Below are 21,158 nucleotides of genomic sequence, written 5' to 3' on the forward strand. Positions count from 1 at the left end.
AGTGCTGATCTTAGGCCTGAAAGTCAGCATTTTGTTTTCACATCATCCTGTCCCTTAGTAGCAGAGGCAGGAGTACCGCAGCTTTGGGTATAAGACCAGACCATCAAACATCAGGATTCTTGGTGTGTTTGTGAGAGTGGGAGATTTTAGGGGCAGGTTTTCTTCTTTTTGCTCTTATTTTGCTCTCTGAAAGTGACTAAATCTAGCCATGCTAGAAATTTCAGTCATTATCAAGCAGACCCTTTAGAAATAAACCACGTGAGCCAAACGGTGGGGTATCCTATTCTCTTCCTATCCTCTCTTCCTTCTAGAGAATTGAATCCTTACAGCTCCCAATACTCTGGTAGTTACAGAAATGTCTCTGGGTCTCCTCAAGCTCTGAACTCACCACCAACACATGACCCAGCCTCTAGAAGAGCTGTGTTTCTGTTTTAGGAATCACTATGCCCAATATCATTGATGGTATTATTGAGCTCATCCTATGAGCCAGGCACTCTTCAAGCACTTAATCTGCAGTAATAATTCAGTATTCATAACGACTTTGTAGGTAGGTGTTATTACTGGCCATACCCATTTAGCAGGCTTGGCGATTGAGACTTAAAAAGACTGAAGACTTACCTAAAGGCCATGTAGCAAGTAAACTGGGACTCAACCCAGATCCTCCAGAGCCCCATGTTAGTGCTCTACGTAGTCTCTCCTTCTACCTTTTAGCCCTGAAAGGTCAAGGGACAACCTTGCTGTCAGGGAAATGTCGTCAACACAGAAGACAGAGCAGAACAAGATATTGAGTAAAGAGTGCAGAAAAGAGCAACGATATGGATTCACGGCCATGTGGCCATCTAGGAAACATTTTTGGAATGCAAAGATAATTCAGCCACACTGGCCATTAGATTGCACTTGGAATAATAAAGCATAACATTTTCAGAGGCAGCAGCAAAGAGACCCAGCTCTGGAGGGACAGCCATTAGAAGGTAGGTGGTTTTTTTGACTCATCTCACTTTATCCTCACAAACTCTCATTTCCATTTTACTGATGGAGAAAGTGGGCTGAAGTAGTTGTTGGCCAGTTTGCAAAGTTAGGAAGTAGCAGGGCAGTTGTATGAGCCCAGGTCAGGGTGTTGACATGGAACAGCCCACAGGGAGGAAAGTGGAGTTTGACCAGCACATTATTTCCAGAAATGTTTCTATATAAATGGAGATGGTTTTTTAAAAAAAACCAGCATGAGATCTGTCTCTGTGTCTCTGTCTTTATCTCTGCCTCTTTCTACTGTACACACACACACACACACACACACACACACACACATGGCCCTAGAGCAGGCTCAACAGGGAAAGCCTAAACAATGAGATTTGTAAAGGAGAAAAATAGTGTAGTATTACTGCACTACTTTTCAGCTTCTGTAATTCCTGAGAGCATTTCTGGAAAAGTGAGGGGGTTTCGGCGAGAGAGGTTAATACGCTTTATCTAAAACAACCTTTGGCGATTCGACTGTAACTTTGATAGTGGAATTCTACTTTTTGATTCTTTAAATATGTTAGAATTATCAGCGGTATGTACCTAATCCTACATAATGTAAAAGTCATATTTAATTAAATTAATGTAACTGAAATAGTTCAGTCGGCTTAACTTGTTCATTTTCTCTAACTAAATATCAGCTTACACTAAAAATTTTATTAATCACAGTAATGAGAATTTTTATATTAAATATATATATTACATTTAGTTTAAATGTTAATAGTCTACATTATTTTAATAAATTGTGCTAAGGGAGTATATATGGAATAAGTCTCTCATGCAGATTTTATTGGTTGCTGCATAGTTAATAGACACTAATGTGATCAGAGCCTGGATGTGATCATAAGATCAGTAGTTAAAATGATTGAAATATAAATTAGGAGCTGGAATAATTGTTTGTTAGAAGCTCAGATAATAACTGTTTGGTAATGCTCGGAGGGTCGAAGAAATAAAACATTCAAATGTGCAGCAGTAACAGGCAAGAGAAACACTTTGAGGCAGACATAGGCACTGGATGTTTTTTTGCTAATTGCCCCCCCCCCTTTCTCCAAGGAGGCCTGATGTGCACCTGCCCCCTCACCCATCTTGCCCCCTGTTGGTTTCTCAACCGAGAAGGCTGAGCCTTCTACCCAGTAACCAGGCCTGCTGCTCTCTGTCAGGCTCCTTGGCTTTCTCTCCTTACAGTCCACAAGTCTTACTGATGCTGATGCTGACACACCAGCTTGCTGCCATTTTGCCATTGATGTGACTGATTCCTTGAGAATGGGTAGAAAAGCCACCCTCGGGTTTGGTGGCCGGGGATGCTCTGTTTCCCGTGGCAGGGGTCTATAGACTCTGTAAATGTCTAGATGATAAATATTCTAAGCTCTTTGGACTGTATGATCCTTAGGGGAACTTCTCAACTCCGCCCTTGCAGGAACAGAAAGCAACCATTAGACAATACTAAGCAAATGGACATGGGCATATGCCAATAAAACTTTACAAAAACAGCTGAACATGGCGCACTGGCCATAGTTTGCTGCCTCTTGCTCTATTTTGCCAAATGTTCTCCTGACCCAAGACACGTTTAACTTCTCCTACAAGGAGATTCTCAGTTGAAATACCTTTGTCAACAATGAGGCTGTAACGGACTGCTTGTACCTGTTTGTGTTCTGCGCAATCCCGACAAGGTAGAATTGGTGATTGCTAATAAAAGAGAAGCAATCTACACTCTGCGACCCAGTAGCCCAGAGGTTAATTAAGAAAGAGTGTGGTCGTATTTAAGAGACTTAATCAACTTTTCAGGCTCATGCTATGAGGACTTCCTCCAGACAGGATTTGATGGTGACCAGATCTCATCCTACAAACAGACTTTTTGGGGGCAATTTTGACAGTGAATTCGCCTTTCTTATCCGCAATTTTTTATTCTCCTAAGTTCTTGGTGGAGTGACCGAAAACCATTTTCTTTTTTTCAGAGCCTTTGTCTCCTATCTCTCCTCTCCATTCCCATTAATTCACCTTCCTCCTTCACCTTTTGGAATATTTTCCTTTAATTATTTATCTTGATGGTTTGACTTGGAAAGTTCAGGGTTCTTTTCCACAGAGGGTATTTGGTATTTCTGAGCAATATACCCTCTCAATCTCCTTAATAAATTCCTTAAGGAAGTTGGGGATTTCTGACAGCAATTTTTGAATAAAGGACCTTCGATTTCCTTTTCTTCCTCTCCCCCAGAAACCATATAATTCTAACATTGTTTCCTCTTAATCTCTTCTACAGGTCAACTATTTCAACTTTTGACTTCAATTATTCACTTTCAATGTTTATGTATGTTAAATTCATTAATTTCTATTAAATTCCCTCAATTTAGTCACTGCGGGCAAGGCACTGTGAAAGACAATGTTGACAAAGACAAACACACTTAAAATAGCCTCTGGCCTCGAGACACTAGTCATTAACTTACACTACAAAGTTGCATGTAATAAGCACTGTGTGAGTGGCACCAGAGAAGTTAGTAAACGTGGAAAGGACATAAAGGCCATCATTCGGTGGGGCTAGAATGTAATAGTGGACATCTGCTGGTTTTTCAGTGGGGTACCTACACTGATTTTGTGTAACCCCAATTTGTTTTGAAATTATCATGCCTCTTTATTCTCAGCCAATGTGCCAGCTGACTTTATTCCCAGGCGTCACATGCCAGGCTAATGCTTATAACCCACTCACCTGGCTGGAGTTGGATCTGCCAATAAATATAAAAACCCCAATCTGGGCCTCGAATATGTGTGTGTGCATGTGTATGTACCCATCCCAGAAGCCATTTCTCTCTTCTGCTGGATTTTTCAACAAAGGGAGTCTGAAGGTAGTGTGGGCCACTATGCAGATCCTCAAATGTAGTGAGCACAGAGAAGCCGGGCAGAGGGCTGGATCATGCTGACATCATTTGAGGTCTTCATCAATCTGGAACTGAGGTTGAACTGGACTCCTGAGCTACCTGACCCCTATATTTATTTTTTAGCTTAAACCAATTTATGTTTGGTTTTCTGCCCCTTGGAGCAGAGATATTGATAGTGTACATGGTGATGGAACTTGGACTTGAAAGACAGTAGAATCTTTGCAGGTAAAAATGAGGTCACAGTTTCTAAACCTTTTTGTTTACATACAAACTTCTGTACTTGCCAATGTTGAATATAGTTTTCATCGGGGGCAAAATACCAATTCAAAGGTTGCTACTGTTGGAAGTCCTCACTTTATTCATCACATCACCCACAGATGAAATCCCAACCCATGAGATTTCTTAGCAGAAAATTGCTATATCTGCCCCTTTCTGAATGCATGGCAGGAGGAAAGAAAATTAATACTTTTGGAAATCCACCATGTGTAGAGATTTATGTTTGATCTCATTTAGTATTTGCTATAACTCTAAAAGGAAATTACGATTACTCTCTTTAAAGGTGAAAAAAGAAAGGCTTGGTGGGCTTATTCAATTTTCCAAGTTTGCATAACTAAGTCACAGAAGCATCAGAATTTGAACCCAGGTTCCACTGACTCCAAAGCCCCTGCTGATGCCTCTACATCGCATTGTTGTCATTTTCTACCCTATCCCCGGATGACAAGCCAGCTGTAGCCCATTTTCACCTTCTACCCCCTGACCAAAAGTAGAGGCGCTGGCAAGAGCCCAAGGAAGGATTTCTCTGGTTTGATACTCCTCATGGAGTTAGGCCATTACTGTGGCCCAATGTCAGGGCCATTGTTGTCTTGAGGCAGCTGTTTTTTTTTTTTTTTTTTCTATTGTGATTGGTGGAGGTGGTTTAAGGCTCCCGACAAGGCGTAAGGCTGAGAGTGTAGTGTTGTGGCTTTTGGCTGCAGTGAGTCTCTGTAGCTTCTGTTGTTAATGGCCACAGCTGTCGGGGAGGGCTGAGGGAGGGCTCGGGTGCTTGTCACCTCTTCAAGCACTTCCGGGCCCTTCACAGCTGGACAGCCCAGATTCTATCAACACTCTGCAGAGTGCTATTCACAGCTGGATCTCTGCTCAGCTCTGACACTGTACAGCTTTTTCAAATAACAGCACTTTCAGAGAACATGCTCAAAGTCAGCACTTCTACCCTCCCCTTTGACTCTAGCCTTATTTGATGTACTGTCCCTTAACTAGCAAATCTAATGGGACCCACTGCACCTGCCCAGCAGGGCCAAATGGAGCTATCTAGGGAAGTTGGTAATTGTCCCTCATCCTTCCAATTTCATTCATCACACACATCAAATTCCGAGATCAGCTCTGAATGTCCAGTCATCTGCCAGGATGGACACATAAACTAAATTTTGGCGATTTACAGCCTGGCCTTGGAGTGGGTGGGATCTGGATTTGAATACTCATACTAGCACTTAATAATGGTGTTATTACTGGAGGTGTCTGAAGCTTTAAGTCTCAAGTACAAAATGGGGATAGATCCTACTTCGGAGGGTCTCTGTGATGATTAAATGAAAAGGACATTATAAGGGAGCTTGGTTCACAGGGTGCCTTAGCGTGTAGTAGCTATTTTTTACTGAGTGTTCATGGTTCCTTTGTTATTTTTCTCTTTTCAGTTAACAGCTATTTCTTGGTGAATGAAAATACAAATTATCTTACAACTTCCATAGTAGATCTTAATATTTTGTGCTTCAACTTTCCATATGTCTGGGAGAAAGTATTTCTAATACTTTAGGGTATATCTTGAAAATATCTCTGAATTTTGTTATTGAAATCAAACAGCTTTGCCCTGAGCGACGACTGTGTAATGCCATATTGCAGCACATTTCCTGGAAGATGCAAAGCACATCACCCTGTAGAGGGGTTCCTGCAAAGATGGGTGAGTTTCACGGTCAACGATTATGTCTTTTCTGTTATGCAAAGTCCATGGTCTTTAAAGGGATATCGAGATCTTTTACATAAGCTCCATTTGCTCTACAGGCAGAGAGATGCTCTCAGGATGATACATTTTGAAAAATTTGGGTTCTGCTATCATGAGTTTTCTGAAGGGCTTTCTGTGGTGCAGTATTTGTAAAACCAGAAGTCAGGTGTCGGAATCATCCATATTGCTGAGTAGAAGGAATCTTAAGTCAATGATCTCAGCTTTTGACAGGAGTAGGCCAGTCATGGGGAAGGAATTGGCAGGATTCCCTGGGACCTTGGAGATTCTGTTAATCCTCCTCTCTCTTGGGCCTGATTTTAAACCTACCATCCCTGGACTGATACAGAACGGCATCACCTGAAGCACTCTACAGGAATCAAACCCTTTCCTGGAAGGCAGAAGGCATCGTAGCTGACATTCTTCACCTTGGCACCAGGTTATTTTTGGCAATCAAAGGCCAGGCTCAGCAGCACAGTGTGGTTCTGGAGACACTTTGGGGTGGTTTGCAGTTGAGTAACAGCTGAACTGTTGCTGGTGCTTTTAGGACACAAGAATGGGGGCAGAGAAAGCGCACACTGATTGATCCCCTGCTGAAAATGTGATGAATAAGTTGAATGAAAGGGAGGATCACTTAATGAGTTCAACTCTGCTGTAGATACTGTAAGGCTGGAAAGAAATATAAAGCTCAGTTTCTGTCCTTAAGGAACCAGTATTTGTGTTGGCAAGGCAAGAGTAAGGCACACGAAGCAACAGCCTAGATGAGAGAGTGTGTGATTAAGTGACAACCGAATAGTACAGACAGAAAGTACTCTTGGGGCCTGGCCTTAGGAGAGATGGTGGAGACGGCCAAGTGTTGACAGGTTTGCAGTGATCTGATGTTTTTGTGAGATGTTTGCCCAGGGTTAGAGACGCAGTTGTGACTACGAATGTGGCAATTCCAAAAAAATCACATCTCGGTAATTGTTTCATCTTCTCAAGTCCCAGATCCCTGTTGATTGAGGAAATCACATTGGAAACTTTTCAGGGTCACGGGATAGTATTTTGTGCTTTCTAAGAAGCCATTTAGCTAAGAGTTTTAACAGTTCTCAAGTTCTGGTAGACTTGTAAATTTCTAAATGTATGAGATCAGGGTTGCCTCACTTGCACTCACTGACCGCGTGACCTTGAGCTTGTAAACCTGCTAAGCTTTACTTTCTCTGCTGAATGAGAACGATAATACTATCCTCGCAGAGTTGTTATGAGGATCACAGGAAGATAATGTATACAAAGTGCTTGGTACATGGAAGGGGTTTTAGTGCAAGGCAGGTTTATCATGGTGACTGGTGGGGTTGGGAAGAAACACTATTGAAATCAATATAAAATCAGAGAATGTGGGGGCTGCAAGGGATCAAGTGGTGGACCAACTCCTTATTTTATAGATGAGGAATGGAGTCCGAGATAAACTAAATTATTTGCACATCAGTACACCAGCAGAAGAGTGGGACAAAGCACCTTGCCTCCTAACTGGCACTCCATTGCATTTCTCTTATCGTATGTCCTCCTATGCTAGCTTGGCGTAACAAGTCATTGAGTTTAGGAATACCTTCTTCTCATGTGTCTCTTTCTTCCACTGTCTTCCTCTGACATTATCAATAACTACTTTGGGTTAGGCATGGGGGATGCATTTAAAAGTAAACAAGATGCAGTCCTTGCCCTCAAGGAATTGGTACCTCAGATGACTCAGCTGCATTTAAGGTTCTCTGATTCACAGGGGTAAATGGAGAAATGGTTGACATGGCATTAAGGATGAATTCGGCACGGGGAGGAAGTCATGCCAGTGGAGTGGTTCAAGCCAGGGTCTAGGGGAAGGCAGTTTGGGTTGACATCTTTGGACTTAACCTTGAGCAAGTTACTGAAACTCCCTATCCGTCTATAAAAAAGGGTATAATCAGATTATCTACTTTCAAGAGTCGTGCAGATAAATGAGAATGCAGGTGCAGTGCTTGGCCCATCCGAAGCAGTCAACGACAGCTGTATTTACACGGGAAAGGCACGGGTGGCATTATGGATAAGAGAGACTAGAATAGTAAAAATAGAACCACAGAATCATAATTAAGGATGTCTGATGCCTAAGTAGTGATTCTATTCCAACCCTGGAAGTAAAGTTCTTGCACAGCAGTGAGCTTTCTGCTTTTCAGGAGTGGGTCCTAAGGTATTACACTAGACAGGAGACTCGGAGTCACTAAAGCTTTTTCCAGAGAACAAACTTGGCCCCTCTCCACCATGCTTAACATCACAGAGTGATGCGACTCAACAAATATGAGACCATTAAGTGTTCCTGGGAAGTCAACAGTGGTGAATCTGGATTCTTTTCTTTTTAAAGTATTTTTTTTGCCAGATTTTTATTTCTCAAACCAGTTTCTGATTAGCAGCTTCATCTAGGCATATGAGCTCCCCTTGTTCCTTACAATTCTATTTCAGATCCGTTTTTCATCAGTTCTATTATTACACATTCTTTTCAAGACTCAGTCTCAATGTAATAATATCTACCATTTCCTTTATAGTGATTTATGACTTTATTAAAGCTCTTAGATTTCTGTTCAGATTTCTAATCTGTTGACTTGGGTTATTTTGTATAATTTAATTATTGTCAGAGGTTTTGCTAAAGGTAGGGACACCTGCATTTAATTAATGCACTGTTTGCATATTTCACATCATAAATAATGATGCCCAATAAATTACATCTTAATACTAATCCTGTAGTAGTCCTCACCACAACTCCTTGCATTTAAATCCCTGCCATGGATCAAATCATCGTCAATGGTACTTGACATCTAAATTTTTCCCCAGGATCTTTCTGACCACTCTGATGATTCTTCCCTTCTACTCACGTATGTTATAGTTATACCTAGAGCTTTCAGAGGTTGGCCAGTAGAGATGAGGAGTGGCACAATTGGATTTTTTTTTTTCTCTGTGATTTCCTTTTCTGGATGTACAAATTCCAAGAATCTGGGTGGTTAGGAGCCAGTTCATCTTTTTCTAGCCACTTCATTAGAAACCTACATAAAGATCACTGGGGCTTATGGTGGAATTGATGGGCTACTGTCTAGAACGCATTTCCTTCAGACTGTAGAAATCAAAGTCACCACTCTAAGAAAGCATTTCAATTTTACTTTCATCAAAGAGTTAAAAAGCCAAAGCCTTTTAGCATCTCGTTTCACTTACACACATAGCCCATTATAACCTGCATAAACAAGGATGACAAGTTGAGATTAATGAGAGTCCCCAAGTGACAGAACAATTTAATTGTCAGAAATCATAGGAGCTGAACTTTACCAGTATATTTATATAAGACAACCATACTCTAAAAACTTCCCTAATTGATTATGACCAATAAGTAATAACTCGGAAAGCAGTTTTCTGGTATACAAATAACAAATGACTCATAATAGTTAATTGAAGTATTAAGATGCATAAGGGAAGAATATTAGATTGACTAGATAAATGATTCATAATGTAAGGCAAATAATTGGAGAGTTCATACTCCTAAGTAGGATATAGTTCGTAAGCAATGCTGAAAGTACATCAAGTAAAGGGGATTGTGTTGCAAAATGAACTCCCAGCTAATTGGGCATCATAGCTGTGTTGCCTCCAGGCTCCATTGGATCTTAGCTTTCAGGCAAAGCAGCCTTCTGTGGATGCTTCTAAGCCACGGCTTATCTTGGATCTTGCGGCCCTTGCAAAATAAGGGGATGGGGTCAGAAGCTGGACGGTGGGTAGGGCAGCCAGACACATGCAGAAGGCGGACTGCATTATGGCTGAGCACATACAATCGTGCCAGGTCCTGTCTTTCAAGGCTGTCTTTGACTGGCCATGGGCCCAGCTTTGGGGACCCAGGGCACCTGACCTAAATAAAGTCTCTCTCAATGACCTCCATGCTGATCTTACTTGCGGACAGTGGCAGCTGCTTATGTAATGCAACTTTGGGGATCCTTTGCACCCAAATATCTCTGTACTCTGTGCATGCTCGACTGTTCTCCCTCTGAAAGCCCAGCAAGTTAAGTAGTTTGATCAAAGTCAACAGCAGAAGGAAGTGACTACATCTAAGCGTTCCTATACCAGGTGACGTTGTGTGTAGACTCTGTCTAATATAATTAAGAATAGTCTCCCAGAAATGTCACTTAAGAGCAAAGTTTTCTTTTCAGTCACTATTTTGCCCTTATTTGCCACCTGTAGGCTTCAGTGAGGGTTGAATAATACTTACACATTAGAGCTGTACTAGAGTTTCTTGTTGGGAATTCCATACGAAACCCTGTACTCTCAATGCACTTTGATTGACTTTAATTTCTGACTGCCCCCAAAGGTTCCAAATATTCCAAGCACATTTTAAACTTCTTTTTTTTTTTTAAAGAGAAGTAAGCCTTTATTTCCGTGTTTCACAAATAAACTTGGCTGAATTGGTTGCTTTTTAGTGATTAGTCAAAGAGACCAAATCCCATATCCTCGTCCGACTCCTCCGACTCTTTCTTTGCTTCAACCTTGGCTGGGGCTGCGGCGGCAGCAGGTGCAGCAGTGGTGGCAGCAGCCATGGGGGCAGCAGCCACAAATGCAGATGGATCAGCCAAGAAGGCCTTGACCTTTTCAGCAAGTGGGAAGGTGTAATCAGTTTCCACAGACAAAGCCGGGCCCCGCTTGTATCCATTGATGATAGGATGGGGCACTGATGCAACAGTCGGGTAACCTACCTGCAGACATACACTGGCGACGCTGCGGACACCCTCCAGGAAGCAAGACTGCAGAGTTTCCTCTGTGATGTCAAGCACTTCAGGGGTGCAGATGCTGCCATTGTCAAACACCTGCTGGACGATCAGCCCAAAGGAGAAGGGAGGGATGTTTAGCATGTTCAGCAGTGTGGCTTCACTGGCTCCCACTTTGTCTCTGGCCTTAATCAGCTGCACGTCATTCAGGATTTCAGTGGTGCCCCTGGAGATCTTAGTGGTAATGCCTAAAGCCTGGAAGAAGGAGGTCCTCTTGGCCCCCAGACCAGTGTTCTGGGCTGGCACAGTGTCTTCACATGGAGCTATGGCACCAGCACGGGCAGCAGCTGGCACCTTATCGGCCAGCAGCATGTCCCTCATCTCAGTGAGGTCCTCCTTGGTGAACACAAAGCCCACATTCCCCCGGATATGAGGCAACAGTTTCTCCAGTGCTGGGTTGTTCTCCAAATGCCCTCAGATGGCCTTGCGTATCATGGTATTCTTGCCCATCAGCACGACAGCCTTCCTGCGGAGGGACATGCGGGTCTGCTGCATCTGCTTTGAACCCACATTGTCTGCTCCCGCAAGGAAGCATTTTGGATAATCATCCACAAGTTGGATGATCTTAAGGAAGTAGTTGGACTTCCAGGTCGCCCTGTCTTCCCTGGGCATCGCGGTGGTGCGTCAGGGATTGCCACGCAGGGTTTAAAGACGATGTCACTCTCACGAGGATGCCTGGAGAGAGGAGGCTTAAACTTCTTTCTGAACTTCTTTAAAAATCCTGTTCTGCTGATGGTATGGGGATAGCACTTTACTTCGCCAGTAGGAAACTGGGCACCCCTTTGGCCTCATGTTAGTTTAATTTTAAAACAGTAACATCTTCCATCGATTTGAGAGAAAGATAAGCAGTGTTAGTTAAGTGACTACCTGTGAGCCCCACACCGTTCCAGGTATTTGATGTGTTTGCTCATTTAATCATCACCAAACTTTCAGAAATAGAAGATGTTCTTTTGTGTAACAGATGAGAAGCCTCACCTTGAAGGAGATTAAGTTACAATGTGTGTTTTATACACTTCTCAGCTTGTATCCTTTATTCCCAATTATGATGGACACAGTTTTTTTCTGGCACAGAAGCAGATAGTTGATAAATGCCAGTAGAATCTAATTCTGCAAATGCCTGATTTCAGCTTTAGGATTAAAGGGTAAATGAGTTTAGACAGAGCAAGACTGTTCTAAATTCTTCCAACTAGAAAACCAACACTTAGTGCCCAATGAGTGTTCAGTAGTATTATTAAGAATAGGAGACTGTATTTACATACATACATACCTTACTTGTCCAAGGAAACATTTGGGGAATACAGTTTCTCAATTTAGAAACATAGTTGGTCATAGTTTTCTTTGGGGAAAATCCCTGCAATAGCTTCTCATGCCTCTTGGGGCAAGGAACCATGGTCTTTACAGGCACCTGCTGTTCTCAAACTCTGGGCTCTTCCTCATAGATCTGCATAGCTAGCTCCCTCATCTAGAAGTCTTTGCTCAAGTATCCTCACCTTCTCAATGGGCGATACTCTGAACCCTGTATTTAAGAGGGCAACCTGTGCTGGCCCCCAACTCCGAAACTCCTGATCCCCTCAGTCCATTCAATTATCTCTCTCTTCCCTACCACTTAACATGCTTTCACTTACAGGAAAGTTTTCTTATTTATTGTCTTTAATGTTTAATGGTGAGTTTCTCTCACCATGAAAATGTAAGCTCCAGGAGGGCATGGATTAATGTCTCATTCACTGATATATCCCAAGTGTCTAGAGGAATGTCTGTCCAGTAAGGGCTGAATGAATGAATGGATAGAAATAAATATTTGTCGAATGAATACAGAGTCATCCACTTTTCCCTTAAATCATTTTGCCTTTTGACTAAACCATTCTCATTATCTGGGAATTGATAATGATCATCCCTGGATCTGTGCAGATTTTCAAAACCTCCTCATTTCCTTAGGTGTCCTGCCTTTTAAATTTTACCTAGAGACATAAAACTATAAATATATCATTTGGTTATTTTTAAGTACAGTAAAACAAATACTAAAAACTTGACTTCTGATTTTTAGTAGCGACTAGATCTGAGAACATGCTGCCATCTTGGTCTGTCCAACCTCTTTTACCTCTTTCAGATAAGGCCATCAAAGCACTAAGGCAGTTTGTAGTGCACTCAAGGGTGCTTTGCTGGTGAGTGGTTGGGATTTGGAGGAGACCCTTGACTGCTGATGGTTGGCCTCTCAGAACATTCTTGTAGGACTAACTCTCTTATTACTGCCTCACCAGTCTGACGTGTGTATTATGCATGTCATTCTCCTAAGTGACCATAGGGAAGTTTATTCTTTAAATCTCATGAATGTCTTTCCTCTCTCTTCTCTGCTTACATCATCTTCAAGACAAAAGCTGCAGGTCAAGTGAACTGCACAGTGGTCAAAGCTCTTGCTGCAGTAATCCAGCTCAAGTCTGGCCCTTTTTCTTGAAAAGGACAGAGCAGTTCTTTTGACTGCTTCTTCTAGGCATGCTTGAAAAATAACCCAGCTAGCATTCCCCTAGCCTCCATGTATGATTTCATTGGGAAACTATGCATAAGATACTTTGGAAATAAATATACACAAGAAATTACAACTCTGTTTGAATGACCCTCTACCTTGGAATGTCTAGAACTGTGAGAATTATAAGGCCAAGAAATATGTCCAGGCCTGCTTGCTTGAAAAGTTACTATTCCTTATATGGAATCTGAACAGACAGGGAGCTGAAGTTGTATAAACTAAATGTAGATTTTTTTTTCCCAGCCACTTATGTGCCTCATCCTTGACCTATTTCATTTATAGGTTCCTTTAAGATATTACGTCTTGAAAGCTCATTGCCTTCTTGATGGTCCAACAGTGATTTTCAAAAACAGTGAGTGCTTTACACAGACTGTATATCAGAATGATCCAAGGATGGGTGGACCCAGAAAGGGTTGGACCATGAGTACACTGGTGCAATCAAATCAGTAGAATGTGAGGCCTGCTGACAATGTGGAGGTCTTGTCAGAGTACCCTAGGTAGAGTTTACTCGTTACTGTTAGAAATTTTAAAATGTAGACATCCAGAAATGTTTAGTCTGGTTTTCAGTACGAAAGAAGGGCAAGTGGATTCAGTCAAGGACCCACAGCATGATAAATATTTCTTTTACTCTATTTCCTTGAAAATGGAGAAGATAGAGCAACAAGCTGTGAACCTAAACCTAAAAGATAGAAGTTCTACTTTTTAATAGGGATAATTATTTTATTATATAAAATGTAGAAAGGGCACATTTTTATAATTTTGGTTTACACAGAATATTTTATTTTTTTATTTTTTTTATTATTTTTTTATTTTTTAAACTTTTATTTATTTATGATAGTCACAGAGAGAGAGAGAGAGGCAGAGACACAGGCAGAGGGAGAAGCAGGCTCCATGCACCGGGAGCCCGACATGGGATTCGATCCCGGGTCTCCAGGATCGTGCCCTGGGCCAAAGGCAGGAGCCAAACCACTGCGCCACCCAGGGATCCCTTTAATGTAAGAAATTCAGAATAGTGACAACATGTGCTTGAAAGGTTATGCTTTCATTAATCCTCACCAGCAATTCTGAAGTCTGCCTGGGTTCAAATCCCAACTGTACCAGTAATCAGGATAGGTATCTTATCTTCTCTAAGCTGTGGTTTGTCATCTAAAAGATGAGGATTAAAAACAGTACCTACCCTAGAGAATTGTTGTAAGAGTTTTTAATAAGGTAAATCAACACAAATACAAAGACTTATAAATACGTAGTATTTGGTAAGTAGACACAATTATTATTCTCACTAGCCATATGTATTGATTGCCATACTTGACAATATTGGAATTTTTAAAAAGTGGAAGGTAGATTGTAGAAAGATGCCACACATATTGAAACTGGCCTTCTTGGATGAACTCACTGACTAGTTACTCAAGGTTTCTTTTCCTTTTCTAGACTTAGATCTACATTTTTGTACAAGTGGAGAAGAGTGACAGTTACTTAAATAAATCAAAGGAAGGGCTGATTTTTGGCCTTTATTACTGGAATTTTTCAGATGGAGTCTTGCATTGGTTATATGTATAGAGTGTGATTTTATACTTAGTTTCACAGATATGTAGAGATTGATCTGAAGATTGACCCGGAGATTAAAAAAATAGCTGTAATACATAAAATATTGCTGTTTCTTCCTAAAGCTTAGATGTCAACATTTCCTTACACTGGAGGGAGGGAACACTCCCAAATTCATTTTATCAGGCCAGCATTATCCTGATACCAAAACGAGAAATAACACGACTAGAAAAGAGAACTATAGGGGCCAATTATCCTTAATGAATACAGGTGTAAAAATTCTCAACAAAATACGAGCAAGCTGAATTTAGCAGGATATTAAAAGGATCATTCACCATGATCAAGTGGGACTTATTCCTGGGATGCAAGGATGGTTCAATATATGTAAATCAATCAGTGTGGTACATTAATAGAACAAAAGAAAAGAATCATATGATCATCTCAGTAGATGCAGAAAAAGTATTTGACAAAATTCAACTTCTGTTCATAATAAAAACTCTTAACAAATTAGGCAGAGAAGGAACCTACCTCTACATAATAAAGGACATATATGATGAGCTGACATCTGCTATCATACTCAATGGTAAAAGGTTGAAAGCTTTTTCCCTAAGATCAGAAATAAGACCAAGGCATTGACTCTTAACACTCCTATCCCACATAGTACTTGAAGTCCTAGCTAAGGCAGTCAGACAAGAAAGTGAAATAAAAGGTATCAGTATTGGAAAGGAAGATGTAAAATTGTTTTTTATTGCAGAGGAAATAATTTCACAGGTGATAAATCCTAAAATTTCAACAAAAAACTGTTAAGTTTAATCAGTGAACTCAATAAAGTTTCAGGATACAGAATTAACATACAAAAATCAGTAGTGTTTCTAGACACTAACAATGGATTTTCTGTAAAAGAGAAAAGAAATTGATCCCATTTACAATAGCATCAAAAACAAAATACTGAAGAATAACCCTAACCGAGGAGGAGAAAGTTTTACTCTGAAAACTATAAGACATTGATAAAAGAAGACAAAGAAGGCATAAATAAATGGTAAATTATCTCATATTCATGGATTGGAAGAATTAGTATTGTTAAAATGTCAATACTATGAAAAGCCATTTATAGATTCAGTACAATCCATATCAAGATACCAATGGCATTTTTTAAAGATTTTATTTATTTATTAATGAGAGACACACAGAGAGAGAGGCAGAGACATAGGCAGAGGGAGAAGCAGGCTCCCTGCAGGGAGCCCAATGTGGGACTCGATCCCAGGACTCCAGGATCAGGCCCTGAGCCAAAGACAGATGCTCAACTGCTGAGCCACCCAGGTGCCCCTCCAATGGCATTTCTTACAGAAGCAGACAAAACACTTCTAAAATTTATATGCAATCAAAGAAATCCCAAGAAAGAAGAAAAAAACAGGAGGCATCACACTCCCTGATTTCAAGCTATCTCATTAAACTATGGTAGTCAAAATAGCATGGTACTGGCATAAAAACAAACAGGCCAAGAGAATGGAATGGAGAGACTAGACATAAATCCACACATTTATAGCCAACTAATATTTGACAAAGGAGTCAAGAATACTCAACAGAGAAAAGATGTGTTCTCTTCAATAAATGGTGCTGGGAAAATTGAACATTCAAAAGAATGGAAATGGAATCCTACCTTATACCACTCAGAAATAATTAACTCAAAGTGTATTAAAGACTTAAATGCTAGACCTAAAAACATAACACTCCTAAACAAAAAATAGCAGTTATACTCCATGACATGAACTCTGGCAATGATTTTGAAATATGGTACCTAAAGCACAAGAGACAAGAAAAAAACAAGTGGGACCACCTCAAACTAAAAAGCTTCCACCCAACAAAAGAAACTATCAACAAAGTGCAAAAACAACCTACAGAACAGGAAAAATATTTGCAAACCATACATCTGATAAAGGATTAATATCTAAAACATATGACTAATGCCTACAATTCAATAGCCAAAAAACCTAAATTGCCCAATTTTAACCAAGGTTTGACCTCAGTAGATGTTTCTCCAAAGAAGATATACAAAGAGCCAACAGATGCATGAGAGGAAGTGGAGCATCATTAGTCATCAGGGAAATGCAAATTAAAACCACAGGAAGATACCACTTCACACCTATTCCAATGGTCATCATCAAAAAGACCAGAGACAAGAAATGCTGGTAGGGATGTGGAGAAAGGGAATTCTTGTGCACTCTTGGTGGGGCCATAAATTGGTGCAGCCACTATGGAAAAGATTAAAAAATCACAAAAATTAAAAAGAGAACTGCCGTATGATCTGGTGACTCTACTTTGGAGAATATATCCACAGGAAATGAAAACACTGACCTGACAAGATGTTAGTACTCCCATAGGAAGACCTGGAAACAACCTAAGCAGCCATGAATGAATGAATGAACGAATCGGTAAATAAATTGGTGTACACACACACACACACACACACACAATGGAATATTACTCAATCATAAAAAAATGAGGGGATCCTATGTGTGATAACATGGATGGATCTTGAAGGCATTTGTTAAGTAAGATGGGGGTGACAGAGAAAGACAAATACTGTACGATTCACCTAATGTGGAATCTAAAACAAAAACAGAAACAAGCTCGTAGAAAAAAAAAACAGACTTGTGGTTGCCAGAAGTGGAGGTGAGGGGAAGGTGGAAACGGAGGAGGTGGCCAAAATGTGCAAACTTCTGGTCAGAGGACACACCAGCCCGAGGCATGTAATACGCAACGTGGGGACCGCCGTGAACGCTGCTGTAGGACAGACAGGAAATCGTTAAGGGAGTAAATCCGAACAGTCCTCATCACAAAGAGAAATTTTTCTTCTTCTTTTCTTTCCTTTCCTTTTCTTTTTCTGGTGCCCATGTAGGATGATGGATGTTAGCTGAACCTACCGTGGCAATCATTTCACAGCACATGTAAATCAAACCGCCGGCCTGTACTCCTTCAATTTATACAGTGACACATGTCAATTGTTTCTCTATAAAACTGGAAAAAAAAAACCTCTCACACTGCATTCTCTCCAGGGCAGGCTCTTGACCCAATAGCAGACTGTCTAGGCTTCCTCGGAAGCAAGTGGAAGCTTCCCACTCCCGTAAATGCGAAAGGCTCAGCTTGGAGGAACATGTTATAATTTTGAAACAAGTAGATCTGGAGAGAAGATATTTTGGCCCTGGCCTATGTATCAAGTTTGTGGTGTAAGCTCAGGGTTTTTCTTTGAAGGTGGAAGTGGTATCATCAGCTTCTCCTTGACTAGTCCCTCTGCAGGCCTGAATCTAGCCCTGGGCTTCTAGAGGACTGGGATACTTTTATAGCCACTGTGGTATTTTGTGACCAAAATAAATACATATTTTATACTTAGGGAAGACTAACATTAAGGAATCTCAAAATGGCTTCTAAGCTCAGTGATGGAAATAGAGTGAGTACTAAATATCTCTATTTCACTTGAAAATACCGTTTGTTGTTAGAGGCTTTGGTATAATTCAGGCTCTGGGTGACTTTGATTTTGGTAAACCTGATTTTCTAGTTTTTAAATCTCCAATCACTAAGCATCTGGTTCTTTGCTCTTTAAAGAAGCTAATACTCCGACAGTACTTAATATTTTCCATTTTCAGCAAAGCCAGCTTTAAATATTTCCTAGTGCTAATGCACGATTTGTCTAAGCATTTTAGCTAAATCTAATCTTTCATTACCGCTGGTTCGCGTCTCTATTTTCAGACGGTTAATTTGCCGACTTTCTGCAAAGTTCAGTTTTGTTACATGTCTGATCAAGCTTAACAATAATTTCCTATATTATATTAGCCAAAGTAATGTTTGTTTATGAGCTTAGAGTCATATTTATTAACATCCATGATTAACTGAAAATTGCCCCATGTGGTATTTCAATCCACAAATGTGTTTTGATTAGAGAAGGGACAATTATTCCATTTGCATTTGATTCTAACACAAATGGTATAATTTTCAGCTCTCTTAGTCAAACAGATAGTAGTGGAGAAAAGAAAAGGTAAGGCCTCTGAACGACTGCCCGAGTGGCTGCTGCTTTCTCATCGTTTAGACCCTAATGTGGTTCTTTTCTTTGCAGCCCGTTTCTATAAAATAGTTTTTTAGTATGGATAATTACCTTAATTGTTCACACGGTCTCCAAAGTATCACGGGGGCATTATCTGCTATGCTGCTCGAGACTGATCATCGTGTACTTTCTCACATATTTCATCCTCTTTAGGATTGGATGTCTATTTAGATTTAATACTTGACGAATATTCTGCGTGTAGAAATCTGGTAAATAAGAAAAAAATATATTTTGAAAAGATGATTTATGTTCTCTTTAATTCTGACTACTTTCTCCGAAGCTTTTGTGACCTGATATAAATCTCCAGGCCTGCCTTCGTTTTTTTTTTTTTTTTTTTTTTTCTTCTTTCTTGGTAGAACAGAATTCAGCTTTTCGCAGATTGCTTTGGACTATCAGCAAGGGAGTGTGCATGAGCGTCTGATGCTGCTGGAAACCAGAATCTGCTTTTTGGAAGGCGCGGGGGCTCCGAGTGGTCTTTGGAAGCACTGAGGTTCCAGCATGGGGCACAGGGGCTCTTGCGGGCCCAGAGCCCGGCGGGCTGAGGGGCTCGGCCTCCGCACACCTGCCGACATGGGGTCACCCTCACAGGAACTCCTAGGACACTCGAGTCACTTTTTGCTGGAGATAGGAACCACACTTAAAGGCCAAAAATGTTGGGCAGGGCCGGTGGGTGGGGCGAGGGGGGGAAGAGGGGTGTCGTTCTTTCATTTGCAGTTCAGAAAACCAGACACAAGACGACTTGACTTTTGTTGTCCTCCTGGGGCTGAGAGCTATAAAGACGCAAGTTTTGGTCCTAGTATAGTCTTTTAAAGCTGGACTGAAGAGAATGCCTAGCACAGCTCCCACTACTCTCCGAAACACTGGTTGGATGGGTGAATGAATGAATGAACGAATGAATGAACGGTTCAGAACACCCCGGGTGACCACAGGCCTGAGGCTTCCATTTCAACCCTCCAAGCTTCTGATGATTCCTTTACCCGGTTCGCTCAATTAGCTGTATCCAAAAGTTTTGCCCTAATTCCTAAGAAAAAACTTCCGAAGCACCTCTTAAATTTCTTGTGATTGGCTTTCATCTGCATAGAACCCCCTTTTTGTGCCCGAATGCCAGCTTTAATAAATCAGCCCGCTCAAATTGAATAAATCTATTTAAATACTTATAAAATATTAAGGATGCATTTGGGAAAAGCCTCTAAGGTTATTGTGGCACCCATGTACCTCACAGTAACTAATTTATTAAGCAGTTTGCAAACCTGGAAAGAAAGGAAAAAGAAAAATGGTTTCATAAACCAAGAGCAGAAGCCAATTTTTCAGCTCAGATGATGAAAGGAAGCATGCATTTCTAATCAAAAAGACAGATAAGCCTTCTCTCTCCCACCATTCCCTCACCGGTAAAGTGCCTTTTCATCATCAACAACACTCCATTCCTAATGGCTGCCCGGGCCTTTCTGCACCTTCTCCATCCGCTGGTAATGTACACACAGCATCCCTTTGAAACAAGAGCCCATTAGCTGCGGCAGCCCACCTTCTCACAGGACGATCTTCTGTTGCAAGTCATCAGCGCGGTGTTAAATCATCCCTACTGGGCATGCTCAGAACCCTGTCAGAGGGATAAACTGATATTTAGAGCCGTAGCATGAAAATTGCTTTTCAGCCCCCTTGAAGGACAGTTAAAAAAAAAAAAAAAAGGGAAAGGAAAGGGAAAAGGTCATAAGCTAGACAGGTAACGCCAGGCTCATTCTGTCCCCGTGGAGCTTTCCTTCTTTGGATCTCCTTGGGTGATGGTTCTCGACCCTCGGTCGGAGCCGGGTCACCAACGGCTGGCCCCTGGTGCAAGGAGCCGGGCCCAGGGCTGTGGTCGCCCCGTGTCTCCAGCGCGTCACGTTACCCCCTCCCGGAGCAATCACGCGCGTTTATAGTAGTGACAGTTGTCGTTTCAAATGGGTTTGGCCTGCCTTGTAGGGCTCTGAAGTATGAGTGGTCGGTCGGTCACCGAGGCATCTCGCCCAGGTGTTGCCCATGTAGCCGGCCTGGGGCCTCCCGAGAACCCTGCACAAGGACACTCAGGACCCGGCTGTGCCATCCTGTCCCAGGGGCCAGTGTGATGGGGGGGGGGGGGCTGCCTCAGTGCTCTTGCCTCTCCCCACGTGGGTTTGTTGTTGGGAATGTCCTGACGCCCCGATGATAAGGGTATTAGGCCTAATGGAGCATTTGGAAGGCACGTGGGAACATCGGGGGGAGGGAAGGTTGAGTTTGTGGGAGTCACTCGCTTGCCTGTTTCGAAGGCCTGGTATTAACAGGCCGCGGGCCAGCCCTCGTGACGGCC

At 41.6% G+C, this 21,158-nt stretch overlaps 1 protein-coding gene and 1 long non-coding RNA gene across 2 annotated transcripts; both read right to left on the reverse strand.

Moving 5' to 3' along the window:
* Positions 1-616: 616 nt before the first annotated feature.
* LOC111097799 lies at positions 617-20,906 on the reverse strand. Its single transcript, XR_005365252.1, has 3 exons — positions 20,358-20,906; positions 18,887-19,041; positions 617-713 (listed from the first exon to the last, which is right to left on the reverse strand). It is a non-coding gene; the product is annotated as an uncharacterized LOC111097799 (long non-coding RNA).
* Positions 10,265-11,357, reverse strand: LOC481399 (60S acidic ribosomal protein P0-like). The gene is given in 1 exon segment (XM_038549545.1): positions 10,265-11,357. A coding segment is annotated over 1 exon segment (954 nt). The 5' UTR covers positions 11,286-11,357; the 3' UTR covers positions 10,265-10,331.
* Positions 20,907-21,158: the final 252 nt, after the last annotated feature.

The sequence above is a fragment of the Canis lupus genome, chromosome 10, assembly GCF_011100685.1.
Source record: "Canis lupus familiaris isolate Mischka breed German Shepherd chromosome 10, alternate assembly UU_Cfam_GSD_1.0, whole genome shotgun sequence".
Lineage (NCBI taxonomy): Eukaryota > Metazoa > Chordata > Mammalia > Carnivora > Canidae > Canis > Canis lupus.